The sequence below is a fragment of the Papio anubis genome, chromosome 12, assembly GCF_008728515.1.
Source record: "Papio anubis isolate 15944 chromosome 12, Panubis1.0, whole genome shotgun sequence".
Classification (NCBI taxonomy): Eukaryota; Metazoa; Chordata; class Mammalia; order Primates; family Cercopithecidae; genus Papio; species Papio anubis.
Window position 1 is genome coordinate 38,537,572 of NC_044987.1, and position 26,554 is coordinate 38,564,125.

The 26,554-nt window shown below is 35.2% G+C and overlaps 1 protein-coding gene across 9 annotated transcripts in view; it reads left to right on the top strand.

The window, feature by feature from the left end:
* MTMR2 (myotubularin related protein 2) overlaps positions 1-26,554 on the top strand; it is an 88,865-nt gene that overhangs the window by 34,106 nt on the left and 28,205 nt on the right. For 6 of the 9 annotated variants that reach the window (XM_017948883.3, XM_003910575.5, XM_003910576.4 and 3 more), the window contains 4 exons: positions 5,412-5,517; positions 22,127-22,202; positions 25,434-25,528; positions 25,698-25,808. In XM_017948883.3, the coding sequence (XP_017804372.1) occupies positions 5,412-5,517; positions 22,127-22,202; positions 25,434-25,528; positions 25,698-25,808 (388 nt within the window). Of the gene's footprint in view, positions 1-5,411; positions 5,518-5,991; positions 6,065-22,126; positions 22,203-25,433; positions 25,529-25,697; positions 25,809-26,554 lie in introns of all 9 variants that reach the window. The other 3 variants (XM_009187145.2, XM_009187147.3, XM_009187146.2) reach the window with 1 other exon arrangement.

Sequence of the window (26,554 nt, forward strand, 5' to 3'; positions counted from 1 at the left end):
CCCCAGTTTGAAGATTTCCTTTACTAGTAGCCAAGAAAGATGGTTATGTTGGTCCACATTTAGGGATTAGCAGGACAGTCATGGCTAATGGATACGGATATAGGGACACTGATGGTTAGGAAGGGAAGTGAAGTGGGCAAGGGAGGGCAATGAATCATGAGGGATAATAAAAAATAGAAATGTTGAGGGTCTGGGTAGCTCTACTAGGTTGAAGATGAGATGAAGGGAAAGTTAAGAAAGTTAAATATTTAGAAACGGTCAGCATCAGGTCAAAGATTAATTTCCTCAAGTTTAAGATTATGGTGGCAGGGTAATTCCCAGAGATGATAAAGTCCAAGGTGTAATAACAAGATGTGCATTACTGAAGTGGGATTGTGTATGAGGGATGTAGGAATTGAGGAATTTTGAGCTAGATGGTTGATAGTTTATGGATAATAAAATTCCCATAATGATGGCAGCTTTGGAGTAGAAAGAAATGCTGGAGAAGAAAGTGAGCCAGATGAGAAAACCCTTAGTGAGTGAGGAGGATGGGTGAGTGGATGATAGTAACAAGGAGGTTGTATACTGAAAAGCCATGAACCTTAGAGGAAGAAGGCTTTTATATATGAAGATGCAAAAATAATACTAATGTAGAAGCCTGAAAGTTCAGCTGGGAAAATGCTTGTTTCATCTTTGGGCATTGTTAGATGTGGGAAAAGAAAAAAGTCTCTTATTAAAGTCTGCAGGGAAGTGGATTCCTGTGAGGGAAGGTCAGTTGAGGCAGAGGTGAAGGGGAGAATCCTGTTAAAGATGTAGGGGAGTTTATTCACTGTGGACAAAAACATTCAGATGAAGATTAGGAAGAGAGTTAGTAGTTGAAGAAGGCTTGGACAGAGAAAAGTGGGGTATAGGAAACACACAGTAATATGGTAATGAACATATGCGACAGAGTGTTGAGTAGAAGTTTTAGCACGTGGAAGAGAGGCCCAGGTTGACAAGGAAAACAGGAATGTTTGGATGGACTGAGGTGAAGTGTGTAGGCCTAGGAAATCTGAGGACCAAAATGGTATCGGTTACTTAATGAAGTTAGAGACTGCAGTTTCTGCTCCAAGTTCAAATGCCTTGCTAATTATAAGATTCTTATTCTTTGGAGTTTGTAATTTAAAAAAGAGGTGGCCATGTAACTGAAGTTCTCTAGTCTAATGTGGGAAGTGTTAAGTGCAGTTATAGATAAAGTCTATGAAAGTGTAGAAGACTGAGAGTTTAGTTCCAACTGGAAGACCTTCTTGGAAGACTCCAAGACTTCTTGGAGAAGCTAGTTTTTTAAACCAGGTCTTAGAGGGTAGGTAGGATGTTATTAAATAGATTAGGGTAAAGGAACATTCTATTTTGGAAAGCCCTGAAGCAAAGGCATGAATTTTGGGAAATACAGAGCTTGTTTGTGGAACAGTTCATAAAAAATAAACATAGAGAGCTTGACTTCAAGATGAGCAAGGGAGAAGTGGAAAAAAAGCAGTGGAAATTAGCGTGTGTTATACCGGTAGCTATGGTGACTACAAGCATGTACAGAGCCAGTATGACAGAAGAAAACAAACAACTACAGAAAAGAGAACTATGCATCCTAGTGTGCCCATGGCCACCTTCAGTCTGAGTAGCTGCTAAAGGCAGCACTTCACGTTTATACCAGAAGTTTTAACAGTTCTGCTGCGCTTGTGTGCGCCTGTGTGATTACTCGCTCTCTCACACGCTGTCTCCCTCTCGTTCTCTCTCTCCCTCTCTCCTGTGTGCTCTCTCTCCTCCCTCTCTCCCCCACTCTCTGCCTCTCTCTCTCTCTCTCTCTGTGTGTCTGTGTGTGTGTGTGTGTGCGCGCGCGTGTTTCTGCCATAATCATGAGAACAGTACTATGATGTATTCCCACACTGTACCCCTCCAGCTCCTCAGTATTTGCCTGGAGAGTGAAACCCTTTGTAGACTGGTTACACAGAAATATACATTAGTGCTTATTCAACTATAACATTGTGGATCATAATATCTGCCTGTGTTTATGTGTGTCTGAAAAGAGAAGGTAATAATTAAAGGCTGTTTACCACACTTTGGCTTGAAAGACTGATTCTTTGAATCTGAGACTGCAAAGTACAAGTTCCAGTACCTGGATTTGTTATTTTCTCTCTCTTAAATTTATTTACTTTATGCTTTGGCTCTAAAGAGCCATTTGGTTTTTTTTTTTCTTTTTTCTTTTTTTTTGGTGACAGAGTCTTGCTCTGTTGTCCAGGCCGGAGGGAAGTGGTATGATCTCAGCTCATTGCAACCTCTACCTGCCAGGTTCAAATGATTCTCATGCTTCAGCCTCCTGAGTAGCTGGAACTACAGGCATGTGCCACCACTCCTGGCTAATTTTTTATTTTTAGTAGAGAGGGGGTTTCACCATGTTGCCCAGGCTGGTCTCGAACTCCTGGGGTCAAGCGATCCATCCTCCTCGGCCTCCCAAAGTGCTGGGATTACAGGCGTGAGCCACCACACCCAACCAGAGAGCCATTTGGTTTCTTGGCGCTATGTGCTACAGTAGTCTTTCTGTCAGTAGTATTCTTCTAGGTAATACACTTTCTGTAATTTCAAGTTATATTCAATTGCCTTTAAGAGGTTTTCTGTTCTCCCAGAAGGGCATATGCATATAAAATAGCATTATACATTTGAACTTGCCATAACTAGACTTTATGAGATGTTGATTGCTATATTGTGTTTGACTGTATAGAACAGACTTTATTGCAGAGATTTTAAACATTTTAGTTCATTTATTTTATTAAAAAGTTTTTATTTTATTTAATTAATTTTTTGAGATAGATTCTTGGCATGTTGCCCAGGCTGGTCTCAAATTCCTGGGCTCAAGTGATCCTTCTGCCTCAGTCTCTCAAGCATCTTGGACTACAGGCACACACAGCCATGCTCACCCATTTATGTTACATAACAAGAATTCCAGAGGTAGAGAGTTGTTGGCCTAGTGATGCTACAAAAACCTATGCTCATCCTATTCTTTGGCTCCCTGTCCTCAGCAGGCCAGCATCTTGCTAATGTTTATAAGATGGCTCTTGTGTTTCCAAACTTTACATTCTTATTTCAGGCAAGAGAAATGGGAAAGGATAAAGACTGCCCTGCTGTTTCTGCTCCTCTTTATTAAGAAAATAAAAGGTTTCTATAATCATTAGCAGATTTCCCGCTAAATCCCACTGACTGGAATTGACTCACATGGCTCTCCTAGCCACAAGGAAGAGAATAGCAAGCCTCTTATATTCAGCAGGGCACAAACTACCCTGATCAAAGTCAGAGAGAAAGCGGAATTTATTTGAAGTAGGAAGCTAACAATGTCTGTCAAAGTACTGTGCTTAAAATTTGGTTATTTTACCTGTTATTTTAAGGAAAATGACATTTAATCAGAATTTAGATACAAAGAAAAAGGAAAACATTCACAGCCTATCACTTTTTCTTTCCTTACATTCTAAAACTATGTAATATAATTTCTTATGACTACTTTTTTGTATAATAGTATAGGTTGTTGGAAATACTATGTTGTGTTTGCACCAGAATACCACTTTTCATTCATTTAAATGAAGTGACAATTTCTTTTTGGGGGAGGTGATTTGAACATTGTATAAGTATTTTAGATATTCTTGTTATAGACAGGTTTGTAAGGAATAAATGGAATTTGTTTTAAAGCTAAATGGTTCTTAATACTATCACAACTCAAAGGTGAAGTATTTCCTCAAAATCTAGTGAAAAAAATTTTGACTTCTGGTATAAGGAAGACTTTTAATATGTTTTAGAAAAATACATTTTTGAAAATCTGAACTTAAAGACTCAATTCAAGGTATTTGAGGTTTTTCTACCATTGATCTTACCTTAAATAATTTTAACTTTGTTTTACTGATAAGAGGAAATGAATCAGTTATTCAGTTTGTGGCATATTGTCACAGATTTTAAAATTTAACAAGCATAATACATATTAACAGTGTACACAGGTCCTGAAGTAGATTTTGTGGAAAATAAAAAAGAAGTATAGGCTTGAGCATGGTAGTCCATGCGTGAAATCCCAATACTTCGGGAGGCTGAGTGAGAGGATCGTTTGAGGCCAGGAGTTTGAGGAGAATAGCCTGGATAACATAGTGAGACCTCATTTCTCCCCCGTGCTCCCCCCTCCCCCCAAAAAGACATAATTTTTGTTCTTGGGGCACTAGTTGGTGAGATAAAATAAACAATGAAAGTGTGATCAGGTATCAAAAGTTTGGCCAGGCACGGTGGCTCACACCTGTAATCCCAGCACTTTGGGAGACCGAAGCAGGTGCATCACTTGAGGTCAGGACTTCAAGACCAGCCTGGCCAACATGGTGAAACCTCGTCTCTACAAAAATACAAAAAATCAAAAATTAGTCAGGTGTGGGGGCAGGTGCCTGTAATCCCAGCTACTCAGGAGGCTGAGACAGGAGAATCGCTTGAACCTGGGAGGCAGAGGTTGCAGTGACCCGAGATTGCACCATTGCACTCCAGTCTGGGTGACAAGAGTGAAACTCTGTCTCAAAAAAAAAAAAAAAAAAAAAAGCTCTATAGGAATTTAAGAAAGTAAAAGTAACTGTGTTGAGTGATTACTTATAATGGAAGAAGTAGATACTTAAGGCAGGGCTGTTTGATGTGGTGGGAAGGTACAAGGTACAAAGAGCTTCTCTTTCCATCTTTATCTGTTCTTTTATCCATTCAGCCTTATTCAACTATTTGTAGTGTCTGAGATGTTCTGTAGACTTTGATACTTCTATACCTTTGCATTGCCTTTTGTTAGTTTTTGAAATTTCCTTGTTTGTCTGATGATCTCCTATCTTTCGAGACTCAGTTTGAATATCATCTCTGAGACGTCTTCCCTGAACTTTCTGGCCAGAATTGGCTGCTTCCTTTTCTTTTCTCCCGTAGATACTTGTATGTATGTGAGGTGTTTGTGTGTGTATGTGTTTCTATTTATAGTCATCACATTGCACCACTTATTTACTTGTCTGTGTCACAAGCTTGTGAGCTTCATGAACATGAGGATGATGTCGTATTTATTTTCAAATCACAGTGCCTGGTGTAGTGGTTTTGTACATTGGACCACTTAATGAATGTTCTTTGGATGAATGAATGGATGGGTGAATGGATAAAAAGAAGGAATTATCCTGGAGTGTCTTCATGAGTATTGGGAGTCTGTCCAGATGGAACTTAGATCGTAAGAATACTTGACCCAGCAGGAATAGTTTGCAATTTGTTAAGATTTAGAAATAAGATTGAATAGGCAAAGCAGAACTTAGTTGGCTGTGGGAATTTTAATAAGTATTGGAGTTATATTAAATACAATGTCTGAAACTGGTCTTTGAAGCCCCCACTTTTCCAACATACTGTACTTTTGTATTTTGTAGTGCCTCCACTTCTCATTCAGAGAATTCAGTGCATACAAAATCAGCTTCTGTTGTGTCATCAGATTCCATTTCAACTTCTGCTGACAACTTTTCTCCTGATTTGAGGGTATGTATACTATTTTAAAATTCTGATGAAGTACTTTCTGTTAGATATTTGTGGCTAACACTATCAATATAACTAATTTAGCAGGAGATACTGATGGAGTATTCTCATAGACCCTGGTTTACAAAATATCACAGAATAGGCCAGCAAATTTGGAATGCTTACTTATTTGTAAAAGAAAAATGTGTAATTCATCTCTGAGGTTGATCACCTCTAAGTTCTTTGCCAAAAGATGATTAATGAATTTTTTGTGGTATAAAAGATTTTTATGATTATTCTCATAATAGTAACCAATAATAGCTAACATTTATTGAATACATACTGTGTGCCAAGCATTGTTCTAAGTGCTGTACATGAATTATCTCTTGTAAAACATTCACCAATTCTGTCACCAGTCTATGGATGATAATAACTTGTAGAGATTAAGTAATGTGTCCAAGATCTCATAGCTAATAAATTCTATTGCCGGTGTTCCAGCCCATGCAGTCCAGTTCGGGAGCTAAGTCACTTAAACACTGTGTGATAGTTCCTACACATCTCATTATAGTTTGTAAGTATTCCTCTATTTATTAAAGGTCTTGTTTCTATGAAATTAACCACATTAGCGATATCCTGTAGCACTCTGTACATTTCTGGATTCATCTACTTTTCTATAACTGCTTGTCTATGAATGATTGAAAAAATGAATTATATGTGTAGTGCTAACCCTTTAACCTTACTTCATAACTTTTTTTTTCCCTAAAAATCATAAAACAATAAACATTTATTTCTCATGGTTCTGGAAGCTGGGAAGTCCAAGATCAAGGTGCTGGTAAATCCATTATCTGATGAGGGTATGTCTTCTTGTATCCTCATATGATGGATAGCATGTCAGAACCTTTTTTTTTTTTTATTTTTATTTTTATACTTTATGTTCTAGGGTACATGTACACAATGTGCAGGTTATTCCAAACAAGTGGTTGCTTTCTTACTGGTTACACTTACACAATTTTAGCTACAACATTGTTTTCCTTAAGGAAGTCATTTGCTGTTGAGCATATGTTGAGGATACTTATATCATTTTCATCCATTTCATTGTCAAAACAGAATTCAACAAGAAGACAACATCTGTAAAATCTTCTGCATATTTGTCATTACCTTTTGTGAAATTTCATAAAATATTAGATTGGGAGTAGCATGATTTTAAACATCACTAAAAATTAGAAAGGCTTATCTTCGTAATCTGGATATATCTTGTGCTAATTATGAAAACGTCATGCTATCATTAGCTATTATCTTCATACAAAGGGCAGGGTTCATTGTTAATAAGAATGGTTATAAATCCGTTGTTGCTTCTCAAGTTGTTACTATTTTAAAATATATGTATCTAACGTTTGTTTATTCATTACATTAATAAAAATCCACTAAGGGCTGATAGACTTCTTAATAATTTTGAAATGTCTTGGCCTACTTCTGGTCACATTTCATTAGTTAAAAGCATCTTTGAATAACGACTAACCTCATATTGTGACTGATAAAGAACTCATACGAGGAATGAAGGAATGTCACTTTGGCTCCTTGCTTATGCCTATGTTCTACCTGCTGTTTCTTGTCTGAGACGTTTTAAACCATTTGTGTGTACTTGTGAGTATTAGTTTAAACTACTTAACTTGACATACATGTGAAGTGCAGTACACTGCAGGATGCTGAAAATGGATAGATGAAGGAGGATTCTCCACTGTCAACTTCTCTCTGCATGTAGACCTCCATCATTTCCTCAGGACAACATGAATATCATAAATAGTGAATGACTGGCTTATATTTGGACAGAATGAGGGCCATAGTGCATAATGTTAATCTCTATATAAAATATTTTAAGGTTTTCTAATTTTTCTTAAACTTTTAATTTTAGAACAGTTTTAGAGTCATAGAAAAATTGCAAAGATAATACAGAGTTCCCATCTACTTTGCATCCAGTTCCACCCATTATAACATATTAGTAAGCTACATTTGTTCCACATAATGAACCAATATTGATACGTTATTATTAAAGTCCACACTTTATTCAAATATCCTTAGTTTTTACCTAATGTTCTTTTTGTTCTAGGATCTTACCCATGCAGGATGCCACATTACATTTAGTAGTTATGTCTTCTTAGGTTTCTCTTGGCTGGGACAGTTTCTTAGACTTTTCTTGTTTTTGATGACTGTATCAGACTGTATCTTGTTTTTGATGACTTGATGGTATTTTATAGACCATATGACATTTTACTCATTATTCAACTGGGGTTATGTGTCTTGGGGAGGAAGGTCACAGAGGTAAAGTGCCATTTCATCACATTTTATTAAGGGTATGTACTATCAACATGACATCACTGCTGATGTTAACCTTGATCACTTGGTTGAGGCAGTGTTAGGTTTTTTCACTGTAATTATTCCCTGAGCCCCTCCCCTACCCACATACTGTACTTTTCGGAAAGAAGTTGTTATGCACAGCCCACACTTAAGGAGTAGGGGGTTATACTCTACCTCCTAGAGGGTGGAACATCTAACAGCATTTTTTTGAATTCTGCATGGGAGATTTGTTTCTACCATTTACTGATTTGTTTAATCTTTTATTTATCTTATGGATTCATGGATATTTATTTTATACTTTTTGTTACAATCCAGAACAACTTTATTGATTCCAGCTTCAAATCGAGAGTTCTTTCAGTCAGATCTTTTGTTCCTTTGCCATACTCTCATCATTGTGTTTTTGAACCCTTGCTTATTTTCTGGCCTGACAAGATGCTCCAGACTCATAATATATATTTCCTCTCTCAGTTCTAGAATCATCATCCAGTTTTCATAGGAGCCCTGGTTCCTTTTTTTGGAAAACAATATCTAGCCACTAGGTGTGTTTAGTTGTGATTTTTTTTTACAAAAGAAAAAGTAACAAAGCCTTTTTCTTCTGAGGCAAAAGGTCATTTTGCACATGTACAATTTTGAGATAATACAATGGGTAGGGTGATTATAAATGCACATTTGTCTGGAATAGACCTCTTTATGCCTGTTGTCACTTCAGGTTTAACGTTGGATGTAAGTGTCCTGAATTACATGACTACCTTAGCACTAGGTTACAAAGGGAGTCTGTCATATTTATACATCAGCTGTGTTTGCAGAGTTCAAATGTATCCCCGTTAGTGCCTTATAATTTAAGATCTTTCACAATTTAGGAAGACCCTCACATTATTTTTATTTGCTGAATAAGCAGATAGCTGTTAGATTAAGGAGAATATGGTTTTAGGCAACAAAGGTTAACTGTTCTTTCCCTAGGAGAGTGCCTAAAGGGGCAGAGAAAAAAGGAAAAGTACTATGTTGTTAAGCTACATGTTACCCATTTTTCTCATTTTTAAAGGTATCTTTAGTTGTTAAATATATCTTTACTTGAATTATAGTCTTCACTTGCTGGAGGGAGATGAATGAGTAACATTAAATTAAATGTTAGTATCGTTTTAAAAATCCAGCCTGATTTCAAATGTATATGTGGATTTCTCTTGCGGGGAAGGTTGGGGTGGAAGAAGGGATGTGCTTCTGATAATTAAAAAAATGTCTAGCCTGCTACTGTGGTAGATATTCATACATGACTCATCTCTTTTAACTTTCTCAACAATCCTGTGATCCAGTTGTTATTATTCCCATTTGACAAATGAAGAACCTGACAGTCAGAAAGGGTGAATGAAATCATGTGCTTAGCGGCACAGTTGGCTGTTGCCCTCATTTTGTCTCACGTCATTCATACTCTTGTAGGATACATTACTGGGAGAGACTCCTCCCACAATTTTGCTGCTAAGCTTTTTTAAATGCTAAGTGAAATTTTCTTGATTAAAAAGGAATATCTTTTATACATTCTGGGGGATGAAAATAGTGGTTTCAATATTACTTTCTTAATAAATATTTGAGAAATGCTTTTCTAAGTAACCAGAAAAGGAGAGTTTTATAATAAAATTTGATTTCCTTTTTCAATTTTTTAAATTGACGATGATTGCTTTTCATGTGTATACCTTTAGCAACCATAAAATGGTAGTGTTTTAATTACAGGCAAAACTAACTGCAGACAGTGATGTGTTGCATTTTGACTGACTATGGTTTGGCTCTTTATATGTATGATGAAGGGTTTGGTGTAGCGTTATTGAAAATTATCATTCACAGATGATTTGAAGTTGGTTAACCTCTAGGCTTCCAGTTCTTCACACAGCCTCATTGCTTATTTGTGTCCTGAGCCTTCACATTTTATAAGCTCCTTTAGTAACAGCTTTTAAATAGAAAGTGTAGAGAACATAATACATTGAAAAGCTAATCCAGTTTCATTAAAAAGATTAAATTGTGTAGGTTTTTTGCTATAGGTACTGTATGATGGCACTTTCCTGAAAGGATAGTGCCTTAGTAGATTAACAGCTAAATATGAAAGCTTTTTCTATTAAGAATTTTGTATTCAAACAAGATTTGTTGCCTCTGCATTAGTAAAGCAGAATGGAAAATGAGCTGGGGATGGAACTAGTGTAGATATATGTTGAACTTTGATTTTTCAAGTGGAATTCTATTTGTATTACTTTTTTGCCTTGTTATCCTTGTTTTTATGGAAAAAGTCTTATAGAGATGTAATCCGGTAGATGTATTTCGGAAAAATTGGGCACAAATCCAGGCTTTGTAAATGGAATTATGCTTTTCTGGTGACATAATTGTAGTGTTTTCTCTTTGCTTCAGTTGTTCTCCCTCTGGAAGTAAAACTTATTTAATTTCAGTTTTAAAACTTAAAAATGTAGTATTCTTTTATGTAGAATTTTAAGTGATGCATTTTAAAGAAATAACTCATTTGCAATTTTTAAAATTAGGCTTGTTTTTACTAGAACGTATTTCTGAAGCTGGCCACTTAGTAGAATTAAGAACCCAGGGAACTTATGTCTGGTTGTTTATTTGCTCACTGGAGAATAAATCCCATAAAATATAGGATTTTAAAATTCAAATGCATAGCTTCACTTATTTGTAAGTTATAATTTTTACAGCGCTGGGTTTTAATTAAAGTATGTGCCTCAAATGGTGGTTATTGAAAGATAAAAGTCAAGCTATGTAATAGTTCCTTTCCTTTGTGAAGCCTGTGGTTTTATACCAATGTTTGTCAACAATTCAGAATTAAATATTAAATAGAATTATGTCTTTTATGTCTTTGTTTTAGATATCTTATGTACATGTATATGATAAAGGATATATTTTGTTCATAACCATCTGTCTTGTCTTGAAGTATGTAATAGCTTAAATCAGGCAAATGTGTCTATGTCTTCAAAATTTATGTTATGCATATTTCCTTTACAAACTAAAGGCCAGAAATAATTGGATTTTTTTTTTTTTTTTCAAGAGGGAGTCTCACTCTGTCCCCTAGGCTGGAGTGCACTGGTGCTGTCTCAGCTCACTTGCAACCTCTGCCTCCCAGGTTCAAGTGATTCTCCTGCCCTAGCCTCCCCAGTAGTTGGGATTACAGGTGCTTGCCACCATGCCTGGCTAATTTTTTGTATTTTTAGTAGAGATGGGGTTTCACCGTGTTAGCCAGGATGTCGATCTTCTGATCTCGTGATCCACCCACCTCGGCCTCCCAAAGTGCTGGGATTACAGGCGTGAGCCACTGCACCCGGCCAATTGAATTATTTTTCAGTTAGACTATGTCCGTGAATGTGATATTAACATGTACTGAAAATATGCAGATCTATTTAGAATGAGTTAAGGTGTCTCATAGAGCATATGTTAGATAGTAAATACTGTCTATCACATAATGATTATTTTAATAGAGAAGAAATGATTGTTAGCATTTATTTATGATTAACATCACGACCTCCCTTACCAACAATATCAACTCTTAAGAACCTAGGAATTGAAAAAATCAACCTTAGCCAGATAAAGGATATCCATCAGAACTCTACAATAAGCCTCATACTTAATAATGAAATACTAGAAATATGTTCATTAAGCTTAGAAACAAGATGATTACTATCGCCACTTTTATTCAGCATTATGCTGGAAATCCCAGCCAGTAAAATAAGAAAAGAAAAATGATAAATGATACAAGAAATGAAAGGAATAAACAAAACTTTCATTATTTGTAGAGGATTGTCTGTATGGGAAATCTGAGAAAATCTATATACAAACTACCAGAACTAATTATATAGCTTACCACTGTTGCCGGATATAAAATAACATAAAAAGATCATGCTTCTGTACATTAGCAAAAATGTTTAGAAAATGTGATTTAAAGAAGATCCCAGTTACAACAGCAACAAAAGTACTTAGGAATAAGTTAAAATGAGATATGGAAGAACTAGATGAAGAAAGTTATAAAACTTTATTAAGGAAGCTAAAAGAATATTCAAATAATAGGATGAGTAAATTCAGTAGTCTGGAGATGCAAAATATTTTCAAATATATCTGTTAATTGAATATAATTTCAAAAAAATTCAAAAGTTTGTTTTGCAGAACTTGGCAAAGTTTTAGCTGACTCTAAAATTTATGCCAGGGTAAAAGGTCACGATTAACCCAGAGGAAAAATAAAGTGGGGAGATTCACCCAATCAGGCATAAAGCTAAAGTAAATCAGAATAGGAATAAAGCAGTCAAGTTTAGGAACAGACTGATGTCTGTAGGAACTCTGTATAAGACAGATGTAGTATAACAAATCAGTGGGAGAAAGAATGAACTATTTGGTAATCAGTGCTAGGTTGGCCATGTTTAAAAACAGAAGAGGTTGAATTTCTAACTCATGCACACCAACTGGATTCATTAGATTGAAAACCTAAAACTGAAAATAAAAACTTTAAAATTTTAGAAGAAAATATATGACAATATCGTTATGATTTATAATATCAGGAAGAATATTTAAAGTAAGACTCTAAAGTATTAACTTTTAAAGAAAAGCTTGTTATTTTTATTGTGCTAAAATTTACTAACTTTAGTGACAAATTCCGTATGTGAAGATTATGAAAAGACAAATCACATTTTGGGATAGTAGACTTGCAAAGAGTATGTGTAACTGATAAAAGATTAGTACCCAAATATGCAAAGAGCATCTACAAATTAATAAGAGAAAATGCAATCCAACAGAAAGTTGAGAAAGTCTATGAACAAGAAATTCAAGGAAAAATATATACATAATGTTTAACCAATATATTTTAAAATGTTAAACCTCACTATAATCAGGGAATCAGGGATATGTCATTTTTAAAGCAACTGAAAAAACCTGTTTCACATTCATCATATCAAAACAATTAACAAGTCTGATAATACCAAGGATTGTTTGAAAAGTGGGGCAGTGGGAATTTTCATACAGTGCTGAAACAGCCACAGTAGAGAGAAATATAGCAATATCTACAAATGCTCATTCTTCTTAGCAGTTGCAGTTTTACTAATGTAAAAAGTCCCACATTTATTCCAGGAGACTGGAATAAAGATCTTACTTATACATTATTTGTGTGCATGATAAATGTACATTATTTGATAATAAATTGTGGTATATTCTATGATAGAAGGTATCTAGCTAAGTAAATTTTAATACACAAAACATACTGTATATTGATTATAGACATATATGCAGTTGAGAAAATACAAGCTCCTCCTAAAACACACGAGTAATGGGTATCGAGTATCTTACAGTTTCCCTCTTGCTTCACCACATCACCAAAGGCCTGTTTACCTCAGTTCTTTTTGCCTAGTACCTTGTACATGTCTGACTTACAAAAAAATTACAAGGTACACTAAAAGGCAAAATTTATATATAAGAATTATAGCTTTCTATTATAAATATAGTAATATAAGAGACAGAAAAATTCTATAATAACAATTAAAAATGTAAAGTATCTAGAAATAAACAAATATGCAGAAACTATGTGAAGAAACTTTAAAACTGCTGAGTGGTAAAGATGAATACTTAAATAGAAAGACATACCTTGATTCGAACAGAAAAGCTCAGTATTTTTAAGATTTTAATTTTTGCTTATTCTATAAATAATATAGTTAAAATTTGACAAGATAATCCTCAAGTTTGTAATGACAAGTCTAGAAACAATATAAATGTCTTTCAGTAGGGAGGATGATTTTAAGATTATTTATATGTTTACTATTGAGTATGTGCAGTCTGAAATGAATGGTGGATCTCCATTTGTTTTTCAAGATAGATTAAAAATCCAAGGACAGAAGAACATTGTGAATAATAATCTCCCATTTGTTGGCGATAGTAGGTGGAGTGATAGAAGAGGCTGTGGGTACATAAAGAGGTGATACTAAGTTAAGCACAGGTAGAATGGAAAGAATGAAGACATGTTTGGAGGCTATGTGAATAATTCCAAGTAAAAGTTGCTAAAGGACATGTACTAGGATAATGACATAATGCTTGGTAAAAAACAAATCTGAAAAAATTATAAGTGAGTGTAATGTACACAAAGCTACCTGAACATTGCAGATTATGGGGAGAGAGGAGTCAAAGATAATGATTCCAGGTTTCATATCTGGTGACAATATGTGGTTCCTTTCTCATCTGCCCTCCCCTCCTCTGTGTACTTTGCTGTTCCTTCTTTTATAAGTGGGGTAATGCTAAAGTTTTCTTTATCCGTTGTTTTCCCCACTCTCTTCCACATTCTCTTTCTTCTTTGTGGTTTCAGCTGTCATCTCTTTTTGGAGGACTTCCACATTTTTACCTCTTGTTCTGATCTCTTTCTCAGCCTGTGGTCCTTCATATCCCTTGCTTGCTTGGGATGTTATGTTATGATCATGGTCTTAGTGTAATCAGACATCTGTTCAATTCCGGCCACTGTTGGGAGATATATGTCATCTTGGAAAAGTTCCTTAACTTCTATAAGGGTCAATTACCCCATTTATAAATGAGCATTATTAATACTACTTACCTTTCAAGAGTGTTAATGGCACTGAATGAATAATGATCTTCTAAAAACAGTACATAAACTGGGCTCATTCTCCTTGGTATGAAGTGAAATGAAAGAAATTTAGATAATATATCTATCTACCTATCTTCTGTTTTTCTTGTTTTGGGCAGATAATCTATTATAAGCCATCATTTATTGGAAAGGACTATCTGAAGTATAGCTCAGAAGGACATCAGAAGGTGTGGGGCTAGTCCTTATGGATGGAAAAGTGGGGCTACATTAGTGGTGTGGGAAATGAAAGGAAGAGACATGACAAAATGTAGAAATAGATTAAATACGAGAGTCAAGGAAGCATTAAATTATGACTTAGCTGATGTATAGAATAATGTGTTACCCTTTAGAGATACAGGAAGTTTTTACAGAAAAGTTAAGGAATTGACATTTATTCCGTTGAATGTACCTTGTGTGGTGCATTTGTTCCAACTGATGAAACGATACTGATACATTTTTATATTAATACTAAAATACATAGTTTGCATTAGGGTTCATACTTTGTGGTGTGTATTCTATGGGTTTTGACAAAAGTATGATGGCATATATTCATTGTTACTGTATCATGTAGAATAGTTTCAGTGCCCTAAAAATCCCATTTGCATCACCTCTTTCATTTTCCCCTCTCCCTGAACATTAGGCAATCACTAATCTTTTTCTTTGTCCACGTTTTTGCCTTTTCCAGAATGTCATGTAGTTGGAATCATCTAGTGTGCAGTCTTTTCAGAGTGGCTTCTTTCACTTAGTAATATCCTTTTAAGATTCCTCAAGTCTTTCCATGGCTTGATAGCTAATTTCTTTTTATTACTGAATGATACTCCTATGCATGATGTACCACATTTTGTTTATCCATTCACCTACTAAAGGTCAGATTGCTTCTAAGTTTTCACAGTTATGAAAACTTTTATTTTAAGATTAAAATCTGAAAGTTTTTATTGATATTAGGCATTCGTTTCTTAGGGCTGCTATAATAACAGAGTACCACAAACTAGGTGGCTTAAAACAACAGAAATTTATTCTTTCATAGTTCTGGAGCCTAGGTATCAGAAATCAAGATGTTAGCGGGGTTGGCTCCTGCCAACCAAGAGAGCTTTGAGGGAGATTCTATTCCATACCTTTCTCATAGCTGCTCATGAGGGTTAGCCATCTTTGATGTTCCTTGGATTGTAAATGCATCAGTCCAGTCTCTGCTTCCCTCTTCACAGGGCATTCTCCCTGTTTCTTCACATTGCTGTCTTCTTGTGAGGATACCAGTCATATTGAATTAGGGGCCCACCCTACACCAGTTTGACCTCATCTTACCTAATTATATCTGCAACAACCCTGTTTCCAAATTAGGTCACATTCTAAGGCACTGGTGGTTAGACTTCAACAACATTATTGGAGGGCACAGTTCAACCCGTAGCATGAAGTGATGCTTTCTAGGCCATTCTTCTTTAGTCATCGTTTTTGTTGTTGAATTATGGATGGTGATGTAACGTTTTCCAGCTTTGACTAGTTGTGGTTTCAGCTGAAAAACCAAAGTGTCCTTGACTGTGTTATTAAAAAAAAAAAGGGGGGGGGGCTTCCCTATGCTTGATCTTGGATGTACTTTCAAATGTGTAACCAGTAAGATCTATCCTAGATGCCAGTCTGTGGCTTTACCTTGTTAGAATTTTTGTTTGCATGGTTCATTTGCCCACTTTTGTGGTTTGTCAGTCAAGTTGTAGAAAACATAAATAAAGTATAATTGATATAAACAGTTTTCTTTAGAAGGATTATCCAACAAAAAATAAGTTACTAAGAAAATCCTTTTCCTCTCTTCTGGGTTTTAGTACAGTATGTAAAAAAGACTGTGGAGGATAGTTTATAACTGTATAGACTCATTTTTCCCTTTCAGGTGGTGATTATTTAGTGTTTTGCAGATTTCAGACAAATTCTTTCCTGTTTTTCTACCATCTAACCATTCCATGTGAAAATTGACTCTTAAACTTGCCAACTTCTAGATCCAGTTTATAGTAATTTCCTAATTGTGTGTGTGTAAGAGAGTGTATTTTTGTGTTTGTGTGCCTCTGTGTGTGAGAAAGAGAGGGAGAGAAGAGAAAGGGAGGGAGTGAAAAAAGAAGTTAAAGTTACATGGAAAATTACTGGACAATTTGAAAATAATTTGATAAAGTGGGCATGGAAGAAAATCAGGGCTGGGAAGGGAGGGATACCAAACTGATTATGTAGTAGGAATAAAAAAAGAATTATAAATTTTAGTCTTGTGTCTTTTGTTTTCAAGTAAGAGTTTTAATAAGATTATCAGACTTTTCTTCTTGATAATAAAATGATTGAATATTGTATTAAATGCTATCAAATAGCACATTTTATGGAATCTTACCTATTGATGTGGTCAGAGCTCCAGACACAGGCAGGGTTCTGATGCATCTGATAGAAAGCAGGTTGGCTAGCCAGTTAGTAACATTATTTTGACCCAATAAGAGAAAGTGCTTAAAGTATTCTAGAGGATTTCTCCAGGAGTGAATTTTCTTCCCTCATATCTGAGGGTTATGTAACTTATTCTCCACTAAAAATATTTACATGTGAAGGCAGAAAAACCTAATGTATTCTCCACTAAAGATATTTACATGTGAAGGCAGAAAAACCTAATGGACCAGACTGGCTTTGCTCTCTTGGTTCCTAACCCCCATTTTAACAAGATACGTTCCTGGTGTTTTTGAGTTGCCTCTCTTGTTTTGACCTCACTTCATTTATTCATTGAATCTGCTTTCTTTCTTCTTCCATTGCTGACATGTCTGAGTTGCAGTTCCTGTCAAGTAAAAATCATCAAGTATTATTCATATAATTATTACTATTTTTTTATAAGCCTAGGGTCAGATTTGATCAGTTTTCCAATGTATCATATTTCTCTTTATTTCTGTTACCATAGACTAATCCAGGATTCTGTTTCCTTTCGTAGATTATCATCATTTCATCTTCATCCTTTTCGGTTCCGTGCCTTCCCTGACCATGCCATCTGCCCCTATCAAAGGCCTACAGTGATTTTTTTTTTTTTTTTTTTTTTTTTTTTTTTTTACATGACTGGTCAAGTTTAAAGTCCTTGACTTCTCCCCAGTATTTTATTATAAAAATTTCTGAACACAAAATAAAGTTTACAAAGGACCCGGCTGTATCCACCATCAGAATTCTGCTATTAACATTTTACCCTATTTCCTTGTTTTTATCTGACATCCATCATCTGTGTATCCCTCCATCCATCTATTCATCTAACTTACTTTTTGATGCATTTCAAAGTAAATTGCAGACATCAGTACTTTTCTAACTAAATATGTCAGCATGCAAATAAATATATGTGGTTTTTCTTTTGATATAAAATTTATACCTATTGAAATACAGAAATCTTAAGTGTACATTCTGTGACTTTAGAAAAATGCATACACCTATACAACCCAAATCCCTGTCAAGATGTAGAACTTGTCACGCCAGATACTTTCCTCATGCCCCTTTTCAGTCCACACTCTCATTCTCATCCCCATAGCAACAACTGTTTTGAATTTTTTCATACTGTAGTCTGTTGCAGAATTTCATGTAAATGGACCCATATGATATGGATTCTCTTGCTGAAGGCATCTTTGAAACCCTTTACTAGGATACCCTAAACTTTTACTCCATTTTTATTTCTCAAGCCATCTCCTTTATTCTCTCAGGTAGACATTATTCTGTTAATTTTCCTAAGTTGTGTCAGACTCTTTGGAATATTGCAGCTATCTTCAGTCCTCATAAGAAATGAAAGGGAAAAGATTTGCTGCTTTCCTTAGAACCATTAGATGCTTACTGTTCTGTAGCTAAATCTAGAATGTAGTAGTTAGGAGTCAGGGAGAGATTGACTTATGGTTCCCTATATGACATGCTTTCTCAAATATTAATCCCTTTGATGAGTATTAGAGAAAGTGTGTCATATAGGGAATCTCTAGAGCAGAGAAAAAAGCATCATGTGAATAGGCCATTTTGGTAAAAGACAGTGAAAACTTCTGTTGATGCTTCTATTATGTGAATAATAAGTACAGATTTTCCTCGACCTGTGATGGAGTGACATCCAGATAAACCCGTTGTAAGTTGAAAATACCATAACTTGAACCATTGTAAGCCAAGGACTGTCTCTATTTTTTGTTGTTGTTTTTTTCATTTTCACGATGTTTTGCAAATCTCTTTATGGTGCAGTTATCTTGATTTCATAGTTGCTAACTTTTAAGGTGGGTATTAATATCATGTTAATAATAAGAATGGTGAAACTAAGACTAAGAGGTCAGTATGGTGGTAGTGAATTTGGAGTTTTTTTAGGAGTTCTTAGGATATGAAACGTAAGGTTTTGCAGTACACCACAAATCCCTTGTATATTTTAATTCTGATTTTCCCTTTTTAGCTGAATTATAGTTTAAGGTATTTTTTTCTTTTTTTTTCTCTAAAAGGTATTTCTGGGTTGTATTTTCTGAGACCTGGCTATCTGAGAATGACATCCTGCTGCCATTAAACACTTTATGGGAGCATATTCCTTCACAGCTTTGATGACATTTTGTTATTGTCTTGTAGAATATGGTATTATAGATAACCTTGAAGCTAACTTGATTTTGCTTTCTTCAAAGGTAATTTCTTTCTGCCTATATTCTTATAGTTTATATTTTAATTCTTTTAGTTCAAAAAAATTTGCCAGGGTGCAACTAGATGTGTCTCTGTTCATTGATTTTGGGTGAAACATGGTAAATTCTTCTGATCAACATCAATTATGTATTAGACTTTTTGCTCCTATTGATTTTTTTTTTCATTTAGAAAATGCAATTATTTTCTTGATTATTTTCCATGATGATGTTATCTTTTTTTTCCTTCAAATTCTTTCAGCACTTTTCAAGTTTGCCCTCAACATTAACTCTGTTTTCTGAATAACCAATGCAATTTGTTACTAACTCCATACAGATTTTATTTCTGCTATTACATTTTTAAATGTCCTTGCAGTCATTTTCACTCATTTCTCTTGTTTCCTTGTGTCTCTCTCCTTATGGCTTTCTGTTTCTACTCTATTTCTTTTTTTCTTTTTTCTTTTTTGTTTTTTTAGGGCAGGGTCTCACTCCCATTGCCCAGGCTGGAGTGCAGTGGAGTGCATCATGGCTCACTGAAGCCTTGACTTTCGGGGCTCAGGGTAATCCTCTCACCACAGCCTCCCGAGTAGCTGAGGCTATAGACCTGTGATGCCATGCCTGCCCAGCTAATTTTTTTGCATTTTTAGTAGAGACAGGGTTTTGCCATGTTGTCCAGGCTGGTCTTGAATTCCTGGTTTCAAGCAGTCCACCCACCTCGGCCTCCTCGAGTGCTGGGAGCATAGGCACGAGCCACTGTGCCTGGCCTTCTCTTTCTGTTTATTAGAAAATACAACTTATTTCCTTTTGAGTGTGCAAAGTACCTTATACTTGTTTTTCCAAATGCCTATAGAAAATTGTTTTCAGAAGACTGCTTTTTTTTCTTTTTTAAAGTTTCGGGTTGATACTCTCTTTTCTTTGTCTTTTTTTTTTTTTCTAGGCCTTTTTTTTCCCTAGTCTCTTTTCTCTTGCTTGATTAAGTATAGATTTGTCTAGAATCAGTGTTTGTCAACAAACACAGGATCTAGATTGCCCCATCCCTGTTCTGTTCACTTGAGTGCTAGTTGGAGTTCCTTTTCCTATCTCCGGTGTAGAATTAGTTGTTTATATACAACCTTTACATATGCCTATTGTTAAAAGTCTGTCATCTAGAGCAGCTCTGCTGGACAAAGATAGGATCTTGTATTGCTTCTTTTCATTGCCTCGCTCTTTGACATTCTGGTCAGAGAGAATATAAGAAAGCCTATGTGTGGTTCTCAACGTGTGCTACTTGCAGGAGTTTTCCTGTCTCTTTTCTCACTTTATAAAATTTTATGAGGATTGTATCTCCCATGTTTCTGTGTGCCTTTGCCAGAACTACCCTCCTCTCTTCTATACGTAACATAAATATTTTCCGGGGTTGCTGGTCCTTTCTGAATGTAGAAATGTAGAGAAAGAGGAAGTCATGTGGAACAGTGCTGTCGCAGCCACAAGAAGGTATACATGTGCAATATGGGAACTACTGCCCAGCGTTATATGTGACATAAACGTTGTATTTCTGAGTGAGGTGGTAGACCAGGGGAAGAATAAAGCATTTTCCTTTCTATAATCTTTCACATGGTTGATTTTTTTCAGTATACTCTGATATTTGTTTTGTATCTTTGGGTCTAATTTTGTTGCTTTCATAATTAGTAGAATTATTAGCAGATTCTGGCAATCAGTTGTTTGAACTTCTATTATTATTAATGATGGACAACACTTATTACATACATCTTATGTGTTAACACTGACATAAGTGCTTTAAATGTATTAACTCAGTTAATTTTCATAACAACCTATGTGTGGTACTATTGTTATCATTTTATAGATGGGGAAAATGAGGCATAGAGAAATTGAAAATGTTGTCTAAGAGTACCAAGTTAGTATGTGGTGCAGTCAGGATGTGAACCAAAGTCTATATTTTTGTATATGGCCAGTTTTTGCCTTTTTAACCCCATCATCATAGGCCAGTCCTCCTTTCCTCTCTTCTTTCCTTCTTCTTTTATGACTACATAAGATTATTTAGGGACTGGCAACTAGATAGCATTTTTAAAAGATAACCTTTAAAGATGACTTTTCTGAAGTTTAGATGTGGCACATAAAAATATATATGTGTGTATATACTATTTCTTTAGGTATTGCATTAAAGTTACTTTATGAAACAAATTGTTAAACTTTCAAAGAATGAATTTGTTTAGATTGCAAATTTATTGAAAATAGGTTAATTTGTTCTTTGTAGTTCTTAGTTATTGGCCGCAGGTGAGCCAGATTGCTGAAGATGAAGGAATTAATGGGACTGGAGACAAAAATTTACTGTTTGACGGTGAAAGAGGTGGGAGGAGGTGAGGAAGGCTTTTGGTAGTTAAGGGTGGATATATTTAGCATATGACAATTTGGGTGTGTCTCTGTGTTCTCTGGGTTGTAACTCTTTAGAGAACTGTTTCTGTATCCACATTCTTGGAATATAGGGCAGCATCCTTCACAAGCTAACTACCTGGTAATATTTGTTGATTATGATTTTATTTAAACTCTTTTTCAATAAGATTATTTATCAACATCATTTCTAAATTCTCTAAACATTAAATCTACATAAGAACTTAATTTTGTCTGAGTTTAAATGTACTATGGCCCTTCAGCATTGCTTTGGAATTCATTCAACTGTAGTTCAAATCTATACACTGGCATTTTAACTATGTGATCTTGAACTAATTACCACTTTCGGCTGCTTTTTCCTCATCTGTGAAATGAGCATATAATACCTCTTTTATTGTTAGGCTGTCTTAGGATGCAGTGCAAAAACATGTAAAATTTTTTGTGTAACAAATGTAGAGTGCTTTGATATGATTTAAGCACTCAGTAAATGCTTTCTAGAAAAACATTAACTTCATATATTATACATGCCAACACTACAGTTTAACAAATTTGATTTAAAATAGTGTATGTGATATGATGTTATAACTTCAAGAACAAGCATACTCAGTTGAAATATGAGTGAAAAAGTAGCCTTTGAATAAAAAAATGTTTCTTTTTTTTGTCTTTCCCACCCCAGGTCCTGAGGGAGTCTAACAAGTTAGCAGAAATGGAAGAACCACCCTTGCTTCCAGGAGAAAATATTAAAGACATGGGTCCGTAATGGTATTTTTTGCTTAATGTCCTCCGTTCTGACTGTGCAGAATGTTCAGTACTCTCAGCATACAGAGAATAAACTGGCTGTCAGAGACACCTCCTGTCTGGCAGAACTCTTTACCTGCAGCCTTCCCAGCATCTTAGTGTGTTCTACAAACGTAGGCCTAGACCCGCTGCTAGTGTTTGTGTTTGAACTCTGGGAAACATGCAAATTGAATTATACTTTGCCTCTTCTCTGGTTTTACTTTCTTTAAAAGTAGGTGGCTTTTTGCTAAAACTGTTGCTAAAGCCTGTGAAGGAAAATTTTATTATTTTGAATTACTACATTCAGATATTGAGTTGCCTAGATAAAAACATTGAATTGTCACCTTATACAAGTAATTTTTCTTAAAATACCTTCTCTTCTGTTTGCTTCCTTCATGTCTTTCTTCTCTGAATAAACTCAGGTTAATTTTTGGCTGAAATACGTCATCTCCATTGCATCTGTTTGTATGTCGATGCCCTTCTCTGCCCAGCCTAATACTTATAATATGGACTGGAAACTATGAGCTTATAAGCTGTGTTTTTTTTTCCGTCATGCTTCTGTTTTGTTTCATCTGTGTGATAATCTACAGATATCTACTCATAAACTCTGAGAAATAAAGTAATATGTTAGAAGAATGAAGTAAATGATTTCTTAGTTAATATAACTACTTTCATTTTATTACCAATCATAATTTTTAAAAAGGATTTTAAAAATGCTTAATTTTACTTGGCTAGGTGTCATTTCTATGTGTAAAAACAAACCAAAGGACCTGTAGTCTAAATGGATTATTATTTACTAAATTTAGCTTCCTAGTCCTTAGCATGGTATTTGTCTTTTCTTGCTCTTGACTCTTGATTGAATAACCTCTCAGTCTTTTTCTTTTCACCACTCAGCCTTATGTATACACCAGGCTCTCAATCTGAACTACCTACTTACATTTTTTCAGAATTGGCTATTATATAATGATAGTAGTTATTATTATTGAGTGCTTACTATCTCAGTCATTCTCAGAGAGTATATTCTTGAGAATAACATCAACCCCATTTTATAGATGAGGAAGGAAACTAAAGCATAGGGAGATAACCTAGCTAATAAGGTTATATCTAGCATTATGACAATTTCTTTTTTCTTATTCTGAACTTAATGCCGTAATTGCAGCTCCCATTATGAAATATGGCTTTATTAAAGACCTTCAAGTTACCACTCAGTCTCCTTTGTTGGCTCCTCTTCCCTTAATAGCAACACGCCCTAGGACTTCATCCTTGATCCATTTCCCTTTTCCCTCCTGTATACTCTTTTCGGTTGACCATATCTAAATTTGTAACATCACTTGCCATATATTGGCTGATGACTCTAAAATTTGTACCTCCAGTGTGAACCCCTGTCCTAATGTAAGTAAACAAATGCCTCTATCTTAAACACACATCCTTGAATATCCCATAGGAACCTTATACCCAACATCTCCAAAATGGAAATCATCACGTTTAACCCCAAACGTACTCTTTTTCTTGCATTCTCTCTCTCATTTGACATCAATACCAGTTGTCCATTTATTCAAGTCAGAAATCTGGTTGTCATACTAGACTGCTCTTTTTTTCTTTTCTGGACTCTTAACATCCAGTCAGTTACCTGACCTGGAGGAGTCAGTGTCTAAGAATTTCTTGTATTTATCTTCTTTTCTCCATTGTCATGATCTCTTGAGGAATGATAGAGGGTACAGAACAAAGCAAAGACTAATGATGATAATAGTAACATAGGTATAAACCCTTGAATTTTTGTATTGTACTTAAAACTTTAGAAGCACTTTTATGTGTATATTATCTCATGATTTTAGAATAAAGGGTAAGGTGTAACAGAAAAGCACTGGCCCGAGAATGACATTCCTGTGGTGGGATATAGGATAGTAAGGCTGAGTTTTCTTACAGGAGTCAGAAAACTGACTCTGGAAGGAATCCAGAAATGTTTTTAGTAACCTTGAATAAAGCTTTCCTAGTCGAGGTAAAACTTCATAAGGGAAAAATATTATTTGTGCAAAGCAAGTTTGTGTATTTTTATATAATGATAGGTTCATTTAATTTTAAAAGCTTCCCTCTAAATGAAATGTACATTGGAAACAGTGATTTAAAAAAAGTAGTTTATACTTAAAATCTTCCTAAGGCAACTATTTTGAAGGTTAGAAATGATTGTGAAAAGATCAGTCTCATTTCAAATTCCATACAAAGCAGCCAGTCCTTCGAAGTGTTGAATGAGAAGCAAAGTCAGGAGGTTATTAAATATATTTAATGGCCCCAAGTTTTCTCAGAAGCCCATTGAAAGGGTCTTAGAAAGTTGTTGCTGCACAGATTGTTCCTTACTTCCTTGGAATGATGAAGATACTCCTTTATCTGCTGATTTGGTGTAGTAATGACATACTAGGAATTTATGAATATTTTAAGACATTATGAACTGTGGCATTTTAAATAATATTTTGAGATACTGATTCCTAAGTTATCCTGCATAATCAGTTAATGCATATTTTACAAAACATAATGCCATGTAGATCCATCGTTTATTTAATAAAACATTATTTGTGATTATTTCTTTACAAAGTCTGGCATCAGTTGGTCAGCAGTACAATATCCTCTTCTTATACTGTTATTTTTCTAAGAAATTATATTTTAAATGTGTGCCATTTCACCTGTAAAATTTTACCCATAAGTATTAATCAGATCAGGAGTTTGTGGAATAACATATGTTTTGGACATTGCATTTTTGGAAGAATGTTGACAAACTGGACTGTGGGCAGAGGAAGATCAGGAGATTGGGGAGGTTACATAGAAACTGCAATGAGATGATGGCGACTGTGCCTTGCCATGCTTATTTTTAATACCACCATTACTAGTACTCTTTCAGCCGTCTCTGCTGCAGCCACCCACAACTGTTTTATCTAGCCAGGATAGTAGCCCCTTTGTTTACTTATGTTCTGTCTCATGGGATGAGAAGTCCCTCCCCCTCTTCAGTCTATCCCATTTAATTCTATGTTTCTTCCCCAGATTAGTGGAGGGATGGAAGCTTGGGTTGTAGGATTCTGAGGTCTCTGGAAATTACTGGTTCTGTTATTTTTCAGCATAAATTAGTCTAGGAATCATAACAATTTTATAAGATGAGATACCAGGTTTTAATAGCACATAATGTATAGTAAACTGTGGACTTCTTGCCTTTTCAGCCAAAGATGTAACTTATATATGTCCATTCACTGGTGCTGTACGAGGAACTCTGACTGTCACGAATTATAGGTTATATTTCAAAAGCATGGAACGGGTAAGAGTCGGATTAGATTTTTGTATGTACATGAGTGTGTTGTTTGTAGCTAGTTTTGTTCATTTCTGATCATCTCTAATGAAAGCATTTCTGATTAAGATTTTGATCAGCTATATAATTGGACAGTATTAATTGCTCAGTTTTAATTATTTTTTCTTTCCTTCTTTAGGATCCCCCATTTGTTTTAGATGCTTCCCTTGGTGTGATAAGTAGAGTAGAAAAAATTGGTGGTGCTTCTAGTCGAGGTGAAAATTCTTATGGACTAGAAACTGTGTGTAAGGTAAATGTTATAATGTGTATGTGATTTTCTTTGGTTTGAAAAGCTTTGTATTAAATAGAAACCTCTGTTTTGAAATTGGTTTCCAAAATATCAAATGGATTTCCAATTAGAAATGTTATTTTAGTATGACATTGATAGAAGAAAACAAAATTTAGCAGTAATAGAAAAGGTGACTCATGAATTAGACTTAATTCTTTTGGGTCCAGTTCAGTCTACATACTTTGATATATTTAGAAATTCATAACTTATTTTTTAATAATGATCATCTTGGCTGGACACGGTGGCTCATGCCTGTAATCCCAGTACTTTCAGAGACTGAGGCAGACGGATCACTTCAGGTCAAAAGTTCGAGACCAGTCTGGCCAACATGATGAAAACCCATCTCTACTAAAAATACAAAAATTAACCGGGCGTGGTGGTGGGCACCTGTAATCTCAGCTATTGGGGAGGCTGAGGCAGCAGAATTGCTTGAATCTGGGAGGCGGAGGTTGCAGTGAGCCAAGATAGTGCCATTGTACTCCAGCCTGGGCAACAGAGCAAGACTCTGAAAAAAAATTAGTAATAATGACCATCTTTAATGCACATAGTACTGATAGGATACCACATACTTCCACATTCATTATTTCACTTTGAGCCTTATAAAAATCCTGTGAGGTAGGCACAATAGACATTATTACCTTTAATTTACAAATTAGCAACATAAGGCTCTGAGCAGTTCCACTACTTTGTAGTGGAAGAACTAAATA